At 43.1% G+C, this 17,896-nt stretch overlaps 3 protein-coding genes across 3 annotated transcripts in view; 2 read left to right on the top strand and 1 right to left on the bottom strand.

Annotated features, from left to right (window-relative positions):
• Positions 1-17,896, top strand: part of e(y)2 (enhancer of yellow 2) — a 278,423-nt gene that overhangs the window by 31,362 nt on the left and 229,165 nt on the right. The window lies entirely within an intron of this gene.
• On the bottom strand, positions 97-2,855 carry fand (Pre-mRNA-splicing factor SYF1 fand). Its single transcript, XM_065219593.1, has 2 exons — positions 2,739-2,855; positions 97-2,660 (listed from the first exon to the last, which is right to left on the bottom strand). The coding sequence occupies exons 1-2, from the start codon at positions 2,778-2,780 to the stop codon at positions 123-125; spliced, it is 2,580 nt and encodes an 859-aa protein (XP_065075665.1). The 5' UTR covers positions 2,781-2,855; the 3' UTR covers positions 97-122.
• Positions 3,148-17,896, top strand: part of PNPase (polyribonucleotide nucleotidyltransferase 1) — a 16,755-nt gene continuing 2,006 nt past the window's right edge. The window contains exons 1-3 of the mRNA XM_065219622.1: positions 3,148-3,322; positions 3,382-4,939; positions 5,005-5,445. Coding sequence (XP_065075694.1) covers positions 3,171-3,322; positions 3,382-4,939; positions 5,005-5,445 — 2,151 coding nt within the window. The 5' untranslated portion in view covers positions 3,148-3,170. The remainder of the gene's footprint in view (positions 3,323-3,381; positions 4,940-5,004; positions 5,446-17,896) is intronic.

Raw genomic sequence — 17,896 nt, 5'->3', positions numbered from 1 at the left:
ACCCGTCGATTTGCTTTCAGTACGTCAGCCCAGCTTGAACGGATGTCATCTTGACCAAATCTACAGATTCAACCATTTCCACCACATTTGAGTGTTTAATCGAAGCATACCACCTCCTCATTCTATTCGTCGTCCTCCTCCTGTTCTTCCCGTCGCAAACTTCCAAACAGCTTCGCCGGAATGACCTGTTTCTCCACGGGCATCTTCTTGCTGACATCCTCCTCTTCTGCGCCTTCCTCACCTTCCGCTTCATCTTCCTCCTCTTCATCCTCATCGATATCGATTTCATCCGGATTGAGCACCTTATCGCCTTTCTTCGATCCACCCTGGGTCTCGCCTCGGACGAACATAATGTTTCCACCACTGGCCCCGACGGCGGCAATGGCCCTGGCACTGGTTTCCGCCGCCTTCGCCTCCAACGCTCGCATGGCATCCTTCGGTTCCGAACCGGCTCCGGTGACGGCCGAATTGATCAACGTGGCCGACATCATGTTGATCTGCGTGTTGTAGGTAGCCTGAATCGATCGCTTGATTCGTAGCATTTCCCGCATCGTGTCTTCATTTCCGTGACGAATTTCAAACTCCTTCCACGTCTGCCAAAATTCGGCGGTGATTCGCGGATCACACATCTGACTGCAGTGAGCGTAGATCGCTCGAGCGCGATCGATTTCTCCGAGTTTCGTCTCCATCTCGGCAAATAGCATACACATTTGGCGGGATTGGGCTTCCGACAGTGCTTCGATGGCTTTCTCGTAGATCTGGCGCGTCCGAGGTATTCCGTAGATTTCAGCGGCCTTCTTGATGTAGAGGTTGAACATGGCAAATGCTTCGTCCTCTTTGACGGCAGTCGTGGCCCGCTCGTACACTGCCATGGCATGACGCGCGAGGCCGTGATCTTCTTCGAGCTTGGCGTACAAGAGATACAGATGTTTGGCTAGCTCCGGAGGGCAACCGTCCAGGCACTGTTCGAAGAGATCTCGGGCGCGTTCCAGCTTTTGACCGCCGTAGCGTTTGAGGAATTTCGTTAGGTAAGTATTCCAGATGTCGTACACGTTTGGCCACTTGAACAGTGAGATGCCCTTCTCGTAGGCTTTGAATGCTTCCTCGAAGTAGTTGTGTTCTTCCAGGAATAGCCCGTAGTTGATGATGATCTGCGGAGTGCAGATCTTAAGGTCGATGATTCGATCGTAAACTTGCTTGCAAGTTTGGAATGTACCGAACGATTCCTCTAAATCGGCATACAAGGACCATAATTTCAGCGATTTGTAGACTCGCATCTGCACCGTTTCCGTGTCGTCGTGGTAGGCTACCTTTCGCTTAGGCATGGCAGTCGCCCGTTGCATGATCTTCAGAGCGTCGTCGAAGTTTTCCACCCGAATTTCCATCTCAGCCCATTCGCACCAAACGCTGGCCAGTTCGTCCACTTTGAGGTAGTCGACTTGGACGGCTTTCTCGAAAACGATCCGTGCATCATCCAACTGTTTGTTCTTTTCGTAGAATTTGGCAAATTCTACCCACAGCGTGTACAATTTCCCGACAGCCAGCTTTGGCTGCACCGTATGTACCGCCTCTGTGTAGGTGTTGATTATCTCATGCGGTTTACTTTCATACAATTCGATACGTTTGTGCCATTCTGCCACATTGTGCGGATTTTGCCTCAACAGCACACTGTTCAACAGCAGTAATCTACGTTCCATCAGATATTCAAACCGAGCCATTAGAAGCTCCACATCTATCTCGTCTGCTTCGGTCGGGGTGGGATTTTTGGCCATCTCTTCCATAACCTTGCTCAAACTCAACTCCTCAAACTGAGCGTAAGCATCAAACACCTGACTGAAATCGCGAACGGTCGTCACGGTCTGGATTGCTTCCTCGTAGATGTCCCTGGCTCTGTCGAACAAGCCACTCCGAACGTAGTAATCCGCCAACGAATTCCACAAATGCCCCAGCTGATCCGTGTACCGTCTCAACCCACCCCGGATAATCGCATCCACATTCAGCGAGTGTACCTTATCCGGATTCTTCGATATCAGCTCGCACAACTCGTTCCACAACTGATGGTTCGACTTGCCGTGCTTGGAAACGAAGTTCTCGTTATCAACGATGCTCGCCAACTGCTGGGCCGCCTCATCCAGATGTTCAATCCCGATCAAAAACTCCACATACTCTTCGGCGTCCTCCGGGCAAAGCTTTAGATACCTTCTCCAAACTCGAACCGCCGTTTCCGGGATGTCAAACTTTCCTAAAAATTCCAAATACAGCGGCCAGATCCTCTGGTGCTGCGTAATCGGCAGAGCCCTCAACGCCCTGTCGAAAACCTGCCTCGTTCTCGTAATGCGACACTGTCCGGTCATGAACGTGCAGTAGTCCATCCAGATCCGGGGCATTTTGTGCATAAAAACCAACGCCCGTTCGAAGGCGTTGTTCACCTCTTCAAACTCCGGATCGGTGATGCTCTTGCCCTTGACCTGCCTCCGCAGGGTCTTCAAATAGTTGTACCACAATTTGTACGAACCGGGCAGCTCCTTCAGTGCCCGCTCGAAAACGGTGTTGATGACAAACTTGGGTGCACTGCGTTTGTGTTCCACGTAGCGCATCCAGTGCTTGACCGAATAGGCGTTGCGGAGGATTTCCTCCTCGTACGGCAAGTCTTCCTCGTTCTACATTGCGGAATGGATGGAAAGATGCGTGGTTAGGCGGAGACGAATCAGGAAATGGAAATTTACACCAATACATACGAAGAAAACCTCCGCCAAATTCACTTCCGATGAAATCGGCATTGTGCTTTTCGAGTTGAAACTATTTAAGTGGAGAATTATTGAAAATTTAAATGAGGAAAAGTTAAATTAAATTTCACGCAGCTCGAAAACGTTTGTAAACAGCGACCGGTTCTGCTTTTGCTTTGACGTTTCTAAAATTCGTGACCCGCACGCAGCCACGCATGCTAGCACCACCCGCAGTTTTGAGCCGTCGAATCTCGCATCATCGCCATCGGTTACGGGGTCTAACAGCCAAGAATCACAACAAAATCCTCGATGACAGTCGCCGGCAAGAGAAGAAGAACAACACTGCGAAAACTCGTGCGGGAAATGTGTTTTCGTAATAGTTTTTGATATACATTTAATTTTTCCCTAATTTCTACTGTTAAAATTTAAATTAGTAAAATAAAAATGTTACAGCGCGTCAGATCTGCCAGTTGGCACCGCAGCAGCTTGCGGGTTTGCTTTGGTTCCAACGGTTTCCTTCGTGTTAGAAATTCGCCGCACCGAACGTACAGTTCCTCGCTTGAATCGCCTGAAGTGGATGTCCCTCTTAGCACAGGGTAGGTACCGGATCGATTGTGATGCTCGAATTTGCCTACCATTGTTTCATTAATTTTAGCCGCGTGATTCGCATTTCATCCGGCAAGTATGCCCGCTTCGCCGATGGCTGTTCGGTGGTCAGCGTTGGCGACACCGCCGTAATGGTCACGGCCGTAGCTAAGCAGAAACCTTCCGGAGGAAATAATTCGTTTCTTCCGCTGGTGGTGGACTATCGGCAGAAGGCGGCAGCCGCCGGAAGGATTCCTACAAATTTCCTCCGGCGAGAGTTGGGTCCGTCGGAGAAAGAGATCCTGGCGGCGAGGCTGGTGGATAGATCGATCCGACCGTTGTTTCCGGCGGAATATCGAAGCGACACTCAACTTGTTTGTAACATGCTAGCGATTGATTCGAGCAACCTGCCGGATGTACAGGCAATTAACGCCGCGAGTGCGGCGTTGTCGTTGAGCGATATACCGTGGAATGGACCGATCGGGGCGGTCAGGGTTGGACTGGTGGATAATGAAGTCATCATCAATCCTACGCGGAAGGAACTTCAGCTTTCCTCGTTGGATTTGGTCGTGACGGCAGCAAAGCAGAATCTGGTTGTCATGCTGGAGGGTCGCGGGAATATTGTGAACGATAACGACCTTCGGATGGCGATCAAGAAGGGGACGCAGGAGGCCCAGTTGATCATCTACGGAATCGAGAGGCTGCAGAAAGCTTTCGGCAAAACGAAGAGAGCATTGGAACCGTTGCCTCAGGCGGAGGAAGAGATTGAGGCTGCTGTTCGGACCATGTCGGAGATGAGGCTGCGAGAAATTTTCAGAGATTTTGCCCACGATAAATTCAGTCGGGATCAGGCTGTTAGCAAAACTCGGACGGATACGATCGATAAGGTTTGGTCAAGCTATCCGAGTGTGGATCCCGGGCTGATAACGGAGTGCTTCAACCGGTTTAGCAAGAGCGTTTTTCGGGAGATGATCTTTGAGGAAGACCGACGCTGTGACGGTCGTCATTTGGATGATTTGCGGAAGATTTCATGCGCAGTGAATTTGCATAAGCCGCTGCATGGTTCGGCACTGTTTCAGCGAGGTCAGACGCAGGTTTTTGCAACCGTAGCTTTAGATTCTCACGAGAGCGCCCTCAAACTGGATCCCATCACTTCCCTCGACATGGGAGTTAAATCGAAGAACTTTTTCCTGCACTACGAGTTTCCGCCGTACGCAACGGGCGAAATGGGAAAGATTGGCCCGGTGGGGCGACGGGAGATCGGCCATGGAGCTCTCGCCGAGAAGGGACTGGTTTCTATCATTCCACATGAGCACCCGTTCACGATAAGACTGACGTCGGAGGTGCTGGAGTCGAACGGTTCCAGCTCGATGGCGACGGTTTGTGCCGGATCGATGGCACTGATGGATGCCGGTGTTCCGGTGCAGGAAGCGGCGGCTGGCGTTGCCATCGGTTTGGTCACCAAATACGAGAACAATGATACGAAGCATCTGCAAGATTATCGAATATTGACGGATCTGTTGGGGATTGAGGACTACATGGGCGATATGGATATGAAGGTGGCTGGGACGCGAAAGGGTGTGACGGCAATCCAAGCGGACATTAAGGTGCCGGGAATTCCGTTGAAGGTGGGTTGTTGTAGTTGCGTAAATGTGTCATGTTTTGATCGTAAATTATGGTCGTTGCTACTCAGGTCGTGATGGAGTCGCTGCAGAAAGCGATGGATGCGCGCTTCCGAATCATCGACATCATGGACGAAACGATCGCCACTGCTCGGACGTCGAAGAAAGACTGCTGGCCGGTGACGGACAAGCTGGAGATTGAACCGCATCAACGCTCGAAACTGCTCGGCCCGGGCGGAATCAACACGAAGCGACTGTATCTGGAGACGGGTGTCCAGTTGAACCAGGAAGACGAGCATACGTTCCGGATATTTGCCCCCTCGGAGGCGGCTATGCACGAGGCGAAGGAATACCTAGAGAATCTGATGAAGGTGGAGAAAATTCCGGACTTGGAATTCGGTGCCATTTATGCGGCGAAAATTGTGGAACTGAAGGACACCGGGGTGATGGTAACATTGTATCCATCGATGCCGCCGGCGCTGTTGCACAATTCCCAGCTGGATCAACGAAAGGTCAGTTTGATAGGCATAATTTGAGCTTTGACTCGTAGGTGGTAAGTGGTGGTCATCAAAGAGAAACGTCGATGAAGAGAATCGATCAAAGCAGATGGGTCCTTTTTCCAGCTCTGTATGGAAATGGTTTCCCAGTGCTTTTCTAGTAATTGCTCTTATTAAATGTGGCTTTCCTGAATCCGATTCAGATGCTAAAACCCTTGTGTGAAAAGTATTTTCAGCAGAAACGCCAAAAAAAAAAACATGGCGTAAATGCACAGTTGCGCCTAAATGTAGGCAATTTCATTTTAAATCACTGGTAATTTTGCGAAAAACCCTGGATTTTTTGATATTTGAAACATTCTACCGTAATTTATTAAATAATTCGGATTCATTGACACTTAGTTTATAGTAAAAAATGCTACTTGAATGGTAAATAACATCAACCGTTGCAGTCCTGTGATCGTTTGTTTGGATGATGATATTGTATGCAACTTAACGTCAACTACATAACAATGAAATTTATGCGATAAAATATAACTTTTTGTTATGAAAAACGCATCAAGGAGTCTCATGATGGTATACTATTAAGATTTCTCTTGATATCTATCACCGAAAATGATATACATATATATGTGACAATTAAAAGCGCAACGCATAATGATCAATTTCACTCCGGTGAACAATTTGCCTCCGGATTATGGTATTCTTAAAAATTCTTGCGAGAATTTACAATAATTTCTCTCCCTAGGATTTTCTTGGAAATCTCTTAGTATATGCCATTTAGAATATGAAAAAAATATTTTCCCAAAATTTCTTAGGATTTACCAGTAGAATTTCCTTGAAATGCTTCTCAAAATGCTCTTGAGAGGGATCTCTTGAAAATTTCTTGAATCTCTCCTTGCCCTTATTGTAGTTACAATTTTCTGGAAATACTTCTCAAAATGACCTAAAATTTCTAGTAAAATTTCATTGAAAATCTTACCAGAATTCTAGCGTCACTTTTCGAATAGACCAATCTACATTGATCGATTCTCTTCATCGACTCTCTGTTTCGTTAATAACTCGGCTCCAAAAACATGTTCAGCTGTTCTTATCGTCCAATACGCTTAATAATACTTTTTTTTTAACATGCTATGTACTCAAATTTGCCCGACATATGAATGCAGCCAAGTTATTAACGAAAGAGAGAGTCGATGAAGAGAATCGATTAATTAAAAGTGACGCAAGACTTCCCATACGATTCTTCTAAAGACTCATTTGGCATGCTCATCACAATTCTCTAGCAAATGCTTCGCAGTGACAGAATCCTAAAATTTTGTCCTAGTCCAAGAGCCATGTTTTCTTTTTAAAACTGAGATGTTCAAAATTCGCCATATTTGTAACTTTTTACCAATTACATAAATTGCTGAAATGTGGGTATTGCCTTTTAAACATTTTTAAGAGTTTACATGAAACCGGAAAAAGAATGGTGGGCATCCGGGAAAAACAGGGAATTCAATTTCTTTAAATTTAGTGGCCACTCTGCAACAAGTTACATAGTACACTAGCACCGTTTGGTGAAGAAATCATCTTATCCATTGGCGTAGCTAATGGGGGTACCCTGGGGACAAGGCCCCTTGCATAATTATCTATGCCTATTATTCTTTGGAGGCAATATTACGTTAAATTTTTCGTATTAGATTCACCAACAAAATCTGGAGGGGCCCTGGATCATTCTGGAGCAAGGTAGGTACCCTAAGCACTCCCATTAGCTATTTGAATGATCTTGTTCGTTAGAAGCCCTATGGATTTCCCCCGGAAGATCTTTCTTTCGATTTCTGCATTTTCGAAACAAAGAAAAGAAAATGAACTCTCCGCAGAATCGCTTCATTTCGAGCAATATCATTTTCGTGTAAGTCATCGTGTTTCTTGTTACCGAGTCACGATGAACATTCCTCTTTTCAAACATGACTGGACTATCACTTGTTTCGTTCGTCAAGTGCTTCAGTTCATTTCATTTCCATTCATTTAAGACTTATTTCAATTGACGCACTTTCACTTCAATTCGTGGCTCATTCGACTTGTCCCTACCCGACGACGCAGGCATCAAAACATAGTATCCGGATAGTATCCGCACAATATCGGTTGCCGATAGGGATGGCATCTGGATTATATTAGTAATAATATATTATTTTATATTAAACTCTGGAGTCCAAGATGGCAGCCATCGAGGTCAGGGAAAGTCTCAAATTCCCTACAATATGGGTATTTTCGGAACGAGGACGACGCGAAGGTGCAGAAAACCGATATTCGACGTTATTTTGGAATCCGAAATTGGCGGCCATCGGGTTTCAGAAAAAGTGTCAAATACCCCGAGAAATACCCTATTATAGAGTATTTGCGGAACAAGGATGCCGCGTGGATGCTGAAAATCGATACCCGACGCCATTTTGGAATTCAAGATAGTGGCTATTGGTTTTATGAAGTGTCAAATACCCTAATGTGGGGCCTCATAGCCTAGTCAGTAAAGGCACGGTATTACCAAGCCGGAGGCGGCGGGTTCGATTCCCGGTCCGGTCGAGGGAATCTTTCGGGTTGGAAATTTTCTCGACCTCCCTGGGCATAGAGTATCATTGTGCTTGCCACACAATAAAGGGTGTCCACGATGAAATTGCCACACACAAAATTGATTCGCAAAATTCGAGTTTTCATCCGATTGCCATCAAATTTTCAGGGATTGAGAAATAACTATTAAACTTCATTTTACCATTTTACTCGTATTTTATTTACAGTCCATACGCAAATGCTTGCACCTTGGCCTTAACTCCGGCCATAAGATTCTGCACAACCTGTGAATCAACCGTTTTTTGCATGTAAACCTATACTTTCTTCAGCTCCTCGACTGTCTTCACTACCTTAGGTCGTTTAAGAAGGTGCTGCTTCATAATCGCCCAGTACTTCTCGATGGGGCGGAGCTCCGGAGTGTTGGGAGGGTTGAACATTTTCGGCACGAAATTGACCTTATTGTCCGCATACCACTTCAGCACGTCCTTGGAGTAGTGGCATGAGGCCAAATCCGGCCAGAAGATTGTTGGGACGTTGTGGGCCTTCAGGAGGGGAAGCAGCCGCTTCTGGAGGCACTCTTTTATGTACACCTGTCCGTTCATCGTGTCCTGGGTCACGAAAGGTGCACTCCGCTTCCCGCACGTGCAGATGGCTTGCCAAACCAGGAATTTCTTCGCAAATTTGGACATCTTCTGAATGCGGACATGCTCCGGAACGCTGAACTTATCCTTGGCCGTGAAAAACAGGTTGCCGGGGATCTGTTTGAAGTCGGCCTTCGCATATGTTTCGTCGTCCATGATGCAGCATTCAATTTTCGTCAGCATGTTGAGGTACAACTTCCTGGCACGGGTTTTGGCGGACTTGTTCTGCTTCTCGTCGCGATTAGGGGCCTTTTGTACCTTGAACGTTCGAAGCCCAGCCTTAGTTTTGGCCTTCTGGACAAAACTTCGGCTTAGGTGCAGCTTCTTAGCCACATCCCTAACGGAGGCGTTCGGATTTCGGTTGAAGGCCCCAACTACGCGGTTGTGATTTTTGGTGTTGTACGGAATACTTTTTCCTTCACTTCTGGGCTTCCGATCGGTGGTCAACCGTTCCTCGAACCGCTTAATCACTCGCGACACCGTGGAATTCGCGATTCCCAACGTTTTAGCGATGGAACGATGCGAGAGATCCTTGTTCTCGTGATGAATGCGCAAGATTTTATCACGCACGAGCTGTTCTTTCGACTCCATTTCCGCGAGTTTTGATCACAGGACTTTAAAACTTGCAGGATGTAAATAATGCACTATGAACTAAATCCACCCAAATTTTCATTAAATTCTACCCAACGTTTAAAAAGTTAGAGCAATTTCATAGTGTGGCAATTTCATCGTGGACACCCTTTATACAAATTCATGCATTGGTATTGGCATCGAAAGCTCTCAATTAATAACTGTGGAAGTGCATTTAGAACACTAAGTTGAGAGCACGCAATAAGCTAATATGCGCTAAGCAATAAGCTTGAAATGCGAATAAGAAGAAGAAGAAGAAGAAGAAACCAATGTCAGTCAGAATGGTAAAAAATAGACAAAATAAAAACAAAATGAAAAAATCCATACTATTAAGTATGGAGAGGCCTCCAAACTAAGGCAAAAACGGTACAGCAAACTCTCAATCAATAGCTGTAGAAGTACCCTAAGATATGGGTATTTTCGGAACGGGAACAACGCGTAGATGCCGAAAATCGATATCCGACGCTATGTTGGAATCCAATATGGCGGCCATCGAGTTTCAAAAAAAGTGTCAAATACCCTAAGATCTGGGCATTTTCGGAACGAAGACGACGCGTAGATGCTAAAAATCGATATTCGATGCCATTTGTAGGCTATTTGACACTTCTTCCGAAATCGAAAGCCACCATCTTGAATTTCAAGATGGCGTCGGACATCGATTTCTTTCTTCCAGATGTCAGCTCGATTTCAAAAAACCCATATTGATCGGTATTTGACAGTATTTCACAGTTTTTCTGAACCAAAGCTGCCATCTTCGATTTAAAGACGGCGTGACATCAATTTTCGGTATCTACGTCTCATCTCCATTCTGAAAATAACCATATTTTAGGATATTTGACACTTTTCCGCAAATCGGAAGCCACCGTCTTGGATTACAAAATGGCGTCGGATATCGATTTCCAATCTCCAGACGTCACCCCGATTCCAAAAATACCCATATTGATGGGACGGCATCAGCATTTCCCATTTTTTTCTGAAATGGGAAGCCGCCCTATTGGATTTCAAAATGGCGTCAGATATCGATTTCCGGCCTCTAGACGCCATCCTCATTCCAAAAATACCTATATTGATGGGTATTTGACAGTATTTCCCACTTATTCTGAAATCGGATGCCGCCATCATGGATTTCTAAATGGCGTTGCATATCAATTTTCGATCTGTAGACTTCATACCGATTACAAAAATACCAATATTGATGTGCATTTGACTGTATTTTAACTTTTCCGTGTATCGGAAGTCGTCATCTTCGATTTCAAAATGGCTTCGGATATCGATTGTCCTCCTCTAGACATCATCCCGATTCCAAAAATACCTTTATTGATAAGTATTTGACAGCATTTCCCACTTTTTCTTAAACTGGAAGCCACCATCTCAGATTTCAAAATGGCGTCGCATATCAATTTTCGATTTCTAGACGTTACCCCGATTAAAAAATACCCATATTGGGGAAACAAACCAACCGACAATGATAAATTTGACATCCACGTGCACAGATCTATGCGCATACGCTTAAATCAACAAAAGTCATAAAAACTGCGTGAATTTGGATCGAACAGCTTCGCTTAAATGCAAAAGTAAGTTCATTTGAGATTGAAAGAAAAAAAGAACACTAGTCAAGCCAAAACAAACAGCATGAAAACTGATCGAAAGTGGTTCTGTTGATGTTTGACGGGGATCTGCTCGAAGAGAAGACAGAATGACTTTCAATTAATTATGTGATTTGAGTAGTAGTTATACTGAAGATCCGAGAGATGTCGCCCCTTGAGTGGTAGGAAAATCATTTTTGCAGTATGGAGAATATCAGAAAATCCACGATTTGTGACTAAACATGCTTTCACGGAAGGAAACAAATAAACGAGTGGTTTACCTTATCACCATAGTAATGTACTCGTGCAATTTTTGTGCATCTTAAACTGCCCATAAAGACGATAATGAATAAAAACTGAAAATTTTCATGCATTTCCAAATGGTTTACTACCATTCCCAAAGTGACTGGCCCTCTGAATGTGGATGATGTCAAAAACAACAAAACATGATTAATTGAAAGTGATGGTTGACAGCTTCATCGTCGCTTGACGATTTTCGATTGAAAGTGACTTTCTGGGGCCCTGCTGTGGACTTCCTCCAAATCTTTCTAAGGACTACCTTCAGATCGACTTACGTTCTTCCTCCAGATATTGCTTTAGATCTTTCTGTGGATTTCCAATAGATCATCCTGTGGACTTCCTCCAGATCATCCTGTGAACTTCCTCTAGATCTTCATGTGGACTTCGTCCACATCTTCCTGCGTTCTTTTTCAAGATCTGCCTGCACACTTTTTTTGGCCGAATCTCGACAATCTGTTTTACTGAGATCTCAGCATAAGTGACGTTTGGTTGCTAAGTCTCGGAAAATGCTTTGCTGAATCTCAGCAAACAACGTCATGTTTGCTGAGATGTCAGTAAAATTGATTGCCGAGCACTCGGCTGTCGGAATCTCGGCAAAAAATGCCGATGGAGATTCAGCAAAAAAAAACTAAATGTGTGTGGACTTCCTTCATATATTCCTGTTGATCTCCTGCAGATCTTCCTGTAGAATCCTCCAGATATTCTTGAAGATTTTCTCCATATCTTCCTATGGACTTCCCCCAGATAATTCTGAGAATATCCTCTAGATCTCTAGACTTCTTCTTCATGTGGACTTCATCCAGATATTCCGGTGAACTTCCTACACATCTTCCTGTGAACTTTCCCCAGATCTTCCTGTTGAATTCCTCTAGATCTTTGTGTAGGACTCTTCCAGATCTGAACACCCTGCAGATCATTCAGTGGAATTTCTCCAGATCTTGCTGTGGACTACCTCCAGATCTTCATATAGACTTCCTCCAGACATTTTTGTGGGCTTCATCCAGTTCGTTTTACTGGCTTTTTCCAGAACATCATGTGGGCTTCTTCCAGATCTTTCAGTGATTTTCCTGTGAACATCCTCTAGATTTTTCGTGGGACTTACTTCAGGCCTTCTTATGGGCCTCTTGCAGATCTTCTTGTGATCATTTTTTTCCCAGATTGTCCTTGGGACATACTTCAGAATGAAGAGACTGAATTGGGTAAAGAGGCGATATATTTACCATTTGACAGGTCTTCTGCTCGACTGAAATAACTTTTCCTATGACTTTGACAGATAATCGATTATTCCAATTTTGACTAGTCGTCTCTTTATAAATTCAGCCTCTTTACTTAAGACCTTCCTATGGACTTCTTCCAGAACTCCCTGTGGGCTTCTTCCAGATCTTTCAGTGATTTTGTTGTGAACATCCTCCAGATTTTCCGTGGGACTTACTTCAGGCCTTCTTATGGGCCTCTTGCAGATCTTCCTATGGTCGTTTTCCAGATCTTCCTCCTGACTTCCTCTAGATCTTCTTGTGAACTACCTTCAGAACTTCCTCCAGATCGTACTGTGGGCTTCATACAAATCGTTCTGCGGACTTCGTCCAGATATATAGATAAACTTCCTCCAGACATTCTTGTGGGCTTCATTCAGATCTTTCTACGGGCTTTTTCTAGAACTTCATGTGGGCTTCATCCAGATCTTTCAGTGATTTTCATGTGAACATCCTCTAGATTTTTCGTGGGACTTACTTCAGACCTTCTTATAGACTTCTTGTAGATTTTCCTGTGAACTTTTTTCCAGATTGTCCTTGGGACATACTTCAGACTAAAGAGACTGAATTGGGTAAAGAGGCGACATCTTTTCCATTTGACAGGTCTGCTGCTCGACTGGAATTACTTTTCCTATGACTTTGACAGATAATCGATTGTTCCAATTTTGACATGTCGTCTCTTTATAAATTAAGCTAAATAAGCTAAATAAGCTAAATAAGCTTATAAATAAATTCAGACCTATGGACTTCTTCCAGAACTCCCTGTGGGCTTCATCCAGATCTTTCAGTGATTTTGTTGGGAACATCCTCCAGATTTTCCGTGGGACTTACTTCAGGCGTTCTTATGGACCCTGCCTAAGGCTGAAAGCCTCCTAAATAAAGCTAAATTAATTAATTAATTCTTATGGACCCCTTACAGATCTTCTGGTGGTCGTTTTCCAGATCTTTCTCCTGACTTCCTCTAGATCTTCTTGTGAACTACCTTCAGAACTTCCTCCAGATCGTCCTATGGACTGCATTAAAATCGTTCTGTGGACTTCGTCCAGATTGTCCTTGGGACTTACTTTAGACCTTCCTATGGACTTCTTGCAGATTTTCCGGTGACTTCTTTCAGATATTGCTGTTGCCTTCCTCCAGATCTTCCTGTAGACTTCTTCTGATCTTCCTGTGGACTTTCTCCAGATCTGAAGGCTTCTGACGATTTTAGTTGAGATTTCAGATTCTGCCAATGAAGTTTCCAGGCGATTCCGAAGGAATAGATTCCAGCCGATTTTGACATACCTTCTAGAAAATTCCTACGGGATTTTGCTGACGTTCCCGAAGGAGGAGTTTCCAGATTTCAAATGCTGCCAATGAAGGTTCCAGACGATTTTGATAAATATTTCATATGGAATGTTTTAGACAGAGTTGCGGCCTATCACAATCACGATCGCCAAACAGCTGATGGTAGTAACGCTTTGTACATTCCTATCAATGTGCTTGTCGAAGCTCTCTCCATGACCATCCATCAAGTTGACGAAAGAAGTAAAAAGCAACTGGTGAATGTCGTCTTCTGTTGTGATCCATCACCGATCTGGTCATTCCCGACAATCACGACACTCATCTGTGCTCGTTTTGAAGCAGTTGCTGCTTTGCTTGCTTATGTGAGTGTGTTGGTGAGTGAGTCCAACAGCTTCCGTTTCATGTTGCATGCTTTGTTTGTAACTCACACAGTCGCGCCTGCCGAGACGAACTTGGAATGCGTAGGCATTGTTTTCATTTTCTTCTGTCGTTTCGCTTTTTCTCATGATCGTACTGCAGAAGTCTTCACTGTTTTCGTTGTGCTTTTCATCATCAGCAGCGAGTGTAACGTTTTGCTTGTGAGCAGCGATTATTACTGGTGATTGTTGTTTGTCATGGCTCTAACTCTCACTGCGTAACAAAACGATCTGTCAGCGATAGTCGGTTGATGCGAAGACGAGTGTCACGTGAGTGTCATGATATTTTGCATCACTGGTTTTAGAGAGGTTTGAAGATCTACTGAGAAATTTGTTGAGCTTCAAGGTAGCTCGTGGATCTTGAGAACAAAACTTCAAAACTTCAGAAAATTTTACAAAAATTAAAAGAAATTTGCAGAAATTCAAAAAAAATTACAAGAGAGATCGTAGATCTTCATATAAGCAAGCTAAAATATTTTCAGATCGCTTTGTAAAACTATAAGGGAAATTTTGCAAATCTTCAGGGAAATTCTCAAAACTTCAGACAAGTCCAAGAATCTACAGTGAAATTTATTTAAAGAATTTCACAGAAGTTCCAAGATCTACTGAACAATTATTGAACATCAGAAAAGTTCGTAGATCTTCAGAACAAAGCTACAGAACTTTTAAAAAAGTTAACAGAACTTCTGAAAAGAATGGTCATAGATCTTCAAATAAATTTGAAGAGCTTCAAGAAAGTGTGCAGATATTCTGGTACATTTTTGAAATCTCAGAAATTTTAATAGATCTTCAGTGAAATTTGCAGAACATCAGGGAAGTTTGGCGATTTAAAAAAGAAATTGATACGATTTCAGGGAAATTTGTGAATCTTGAGAGAAACATTTAAAACTTCAAGACAGCTCAAGTATTTTCAGATAAATTTTGAGAACTTTAGGTAATTTAGAAGATTTTCAGGGAAATTTTTAGATCTTCATGGTAGCCTGAGAGCCTACAGAGGAATTTACAAAACTGCAGAGAAGTTTGCAGATCTACTGATAAATTTATTGAGCCTCAAGGTAATTCGTAGATCTAGAGAATAGAACCATAGACTAGGAAGGTCCCGAAGAAACGTGCTCAACTTTTTGGCTCAGCTCTGGTACTCTCTTCGGTCCCAAGCCAATCGATGCACCCCTCAAAACATAGGAAAATCCCGAGGGGGGCGACACATCTAAATCTCAATTCTAGATGCTCAACAAATCTCACACTAGCGAATCAATCTTCGAAAAATCATCTTTCATTTCTCGCATCAACTTGCATAGCGCTTCATCTTTTTGCAGGAAATCTTCAAAATCGACATAAATCTTCCTTCTATCTACTCAGCGTGCGTGCAGCTAGCCACAGCAAAACACAATCTTTTCTGCATCGTAGATAGAGTCGTTCCCCTCGGAAAATCCACGAACCCCTCATTTTATCTGTCACACTTTCATAGCGAATCAAAACAAACATAGCGTATTACTAGAATTTCGACTAGAATGGGGTACTTTAATCGATTTGCTTGGGACCAATAGGCTAGTCAAGAAGTGAGCCAATTTAAAATCGTTAGTTTCCACCGGTTGATAGAACTGCGGAGCTTCAAACAACTTTACAGAACTTTAAAGATATTTGCAGAACTTCAGAAGAGTATCGTCGGAACTGCAAGGAATTTTGCAGATCTTCAAGACATTCACAGTTTCAGAAAAATGTGAGATTTTCAGAAAAATTCGTGATTTTTTTGAAAAGTACTTCAATTCCAAATACAGTAAAAAGTAAAAAAGTCCAAGATTTTGTAGAACTCCATGGAAGTTGTAAATAGTTAGATCTGAAGGACTTCAGAGAAGTCCATAGACCTTAAGAGAAGTATGTAGAACTTCAGGAAGTTCGAACATTTTTAGAAAAAATTGCAAAACTTCAGCAACTTCACAGAACTTTGGGAAAGTTCGCCGATCTTAAGAAGTGTTTACACAACTTCAGAGAAATTCGTAAATCTTCAGAGAAATTTATAAAATTTCAGCGAAGTTCAAATATTTTCAGATAATTTGTAAATCTTAGGGGAATTTCAAAGAATTGCAGATTAATCTGCAGAACTTAAGAGAAGTTCGGAGATCTACTGAGCAATTTATTGAGCTTCAAGGCAGTTCGTAGATCTTCAGAGCAGAAATTCAGTACTTCAGAAAACATTACAGAATTTTAAAGAAATTTTTAGGAACTTAAGAAATGTTCAGCGGATAGATCGTAAATCTACTGAAAAATCTGCAGTTTTAAATAAATTTTCGAAATGTTATTGAGTTTCTTGGATTTTAAGAGAAATTTACAGAACTTCAGGGAAGTTTGCTGATCTTTAGAGATGTTTGCACAACTTCAGAAAAATAAGTAGATCTTCAGAGAACTTCCGGGAAGCTCACAAATTTCTAGACAAGTTTTTAATACTTAAGGGAATTGTTTTGATGTTCAGAGATATTTGCAGATATTTATTGAATCATGAAAATCTAGGTACAGACAAAATTACAGATCTTTCGAGAAGTTCGTATATTATTAGAAATTTAGTGGACATCAGAGATAATTGTTGATCTTTAATGATCTCAAATCTGCAGGGATTCAGGAACTTTGTAGATCTTTAAAGAAATTGCTGAACTTCTGAAGAACACACAGAACTTAAAAATCTACAAGGGACCACCCTATGGGGTTGTACGCAATGGTGACGTAGGACTACGTAGTCTTATATAAAAAATCTTATTTGTTAACTGCAACAGGAGCTTGTGTTTTGTGTAGAAATAGGAATTTGAGCGGGTTTCTCTCTGTTTATACTCTTTAGTATGACGCGCTTGACATAGCTGACCCACAGCGACTCACGAAGAGCTACTGATTCCGATCAATAGCGGTGCGGCTTCTCCCTCCCTTTATGGATGCTCATGTTGACTGCAGCTCTCTGCTTGCAGACAGCCTTTCGTTGTGTACTGAAGAACAATGTTCAACGCCACGCGCCGCAAGCACTGCTGTTGCTACTGCTGATGATGATGCCGACGACCGGACACCACCACACACGGTGATTGGAACTGAATCCGATCAGCGGTTGAGGGCAGCCTTGATAGTTTAGTTAGCTGCTTGCGGGGAGCCTTTCGTTGTGTACTGCTGAACATCACCACTCACCACGCGGTGATTGATTAAACACCGTTTGGTGAGACCGGATGGAATTCAACTTTGAAATCTGTGTTAGGGAAATCGCTTTTCGCAGGCAATCGTTGATAATTTTAATTATCATAGCAACAGTTGCACATTCGTTCAGTTTTCTATAGTGTCATTATGAAGAATGATAAAGTGTTAAATTTAACAGACGCTTAGAAATATTTCTGATCGAATGGTGATAAAATGAATGAAATTGGCCCAGGGGCAGATTAGTTATTAACGTTCAAAATCTTTCATAATTTTGTTACATGTTCCATTTTCTGTTTTCACAAAGTGTACTCCCTTATAGAAATCACAGACGTAGTCCTTCGTCAAAAAAAAAAAACCGCAGAACTACCGAGAAATTTGCATATGTTCAGGAAAGCTTGTTGATCTTTAAAGATATTGTACCAGAGAACAGAAAAAAAATTAAGGGACGTCCGAAAGTCTAAAGAGAAATATGCAGAATTGAGTCCTTAACAGACATTTTCCGAACTCAAAGAATCATGTAGATTTATTGAGAACTTTTCCCACTTTTTGAAAGTAGGTATCGTCTTCATAGCGCAGTTCTTGAAGGACAAGATGAGCCAGGTCCCTGCCGGTTTTCCTCCTGAGCAACCATTTCCTACTCCACAAAG

The sequence above is a fragment of the Ochlerotatus camptorhynchus genome, unplaced genomic scaffold (assembly GCF_037179485.1).
Source record: "Ochlerotatus camptorhynchus isolate MF236.1 unplaced genomic scaffold, CSIRO-AGI_Acam_v1.1 ptg000107l, whole genome shotgun sequence".
NCBI classification, from domain to species: Eukaryota; Metazoa; Arthropoda; class Insecta; order Diptera; family Culicidae; genus Ochlerotatus; species Ochlerotatus camptorhynchus.
This window is presented reverse-complemented; position numbering and strand designations above follow the sequence as displayed.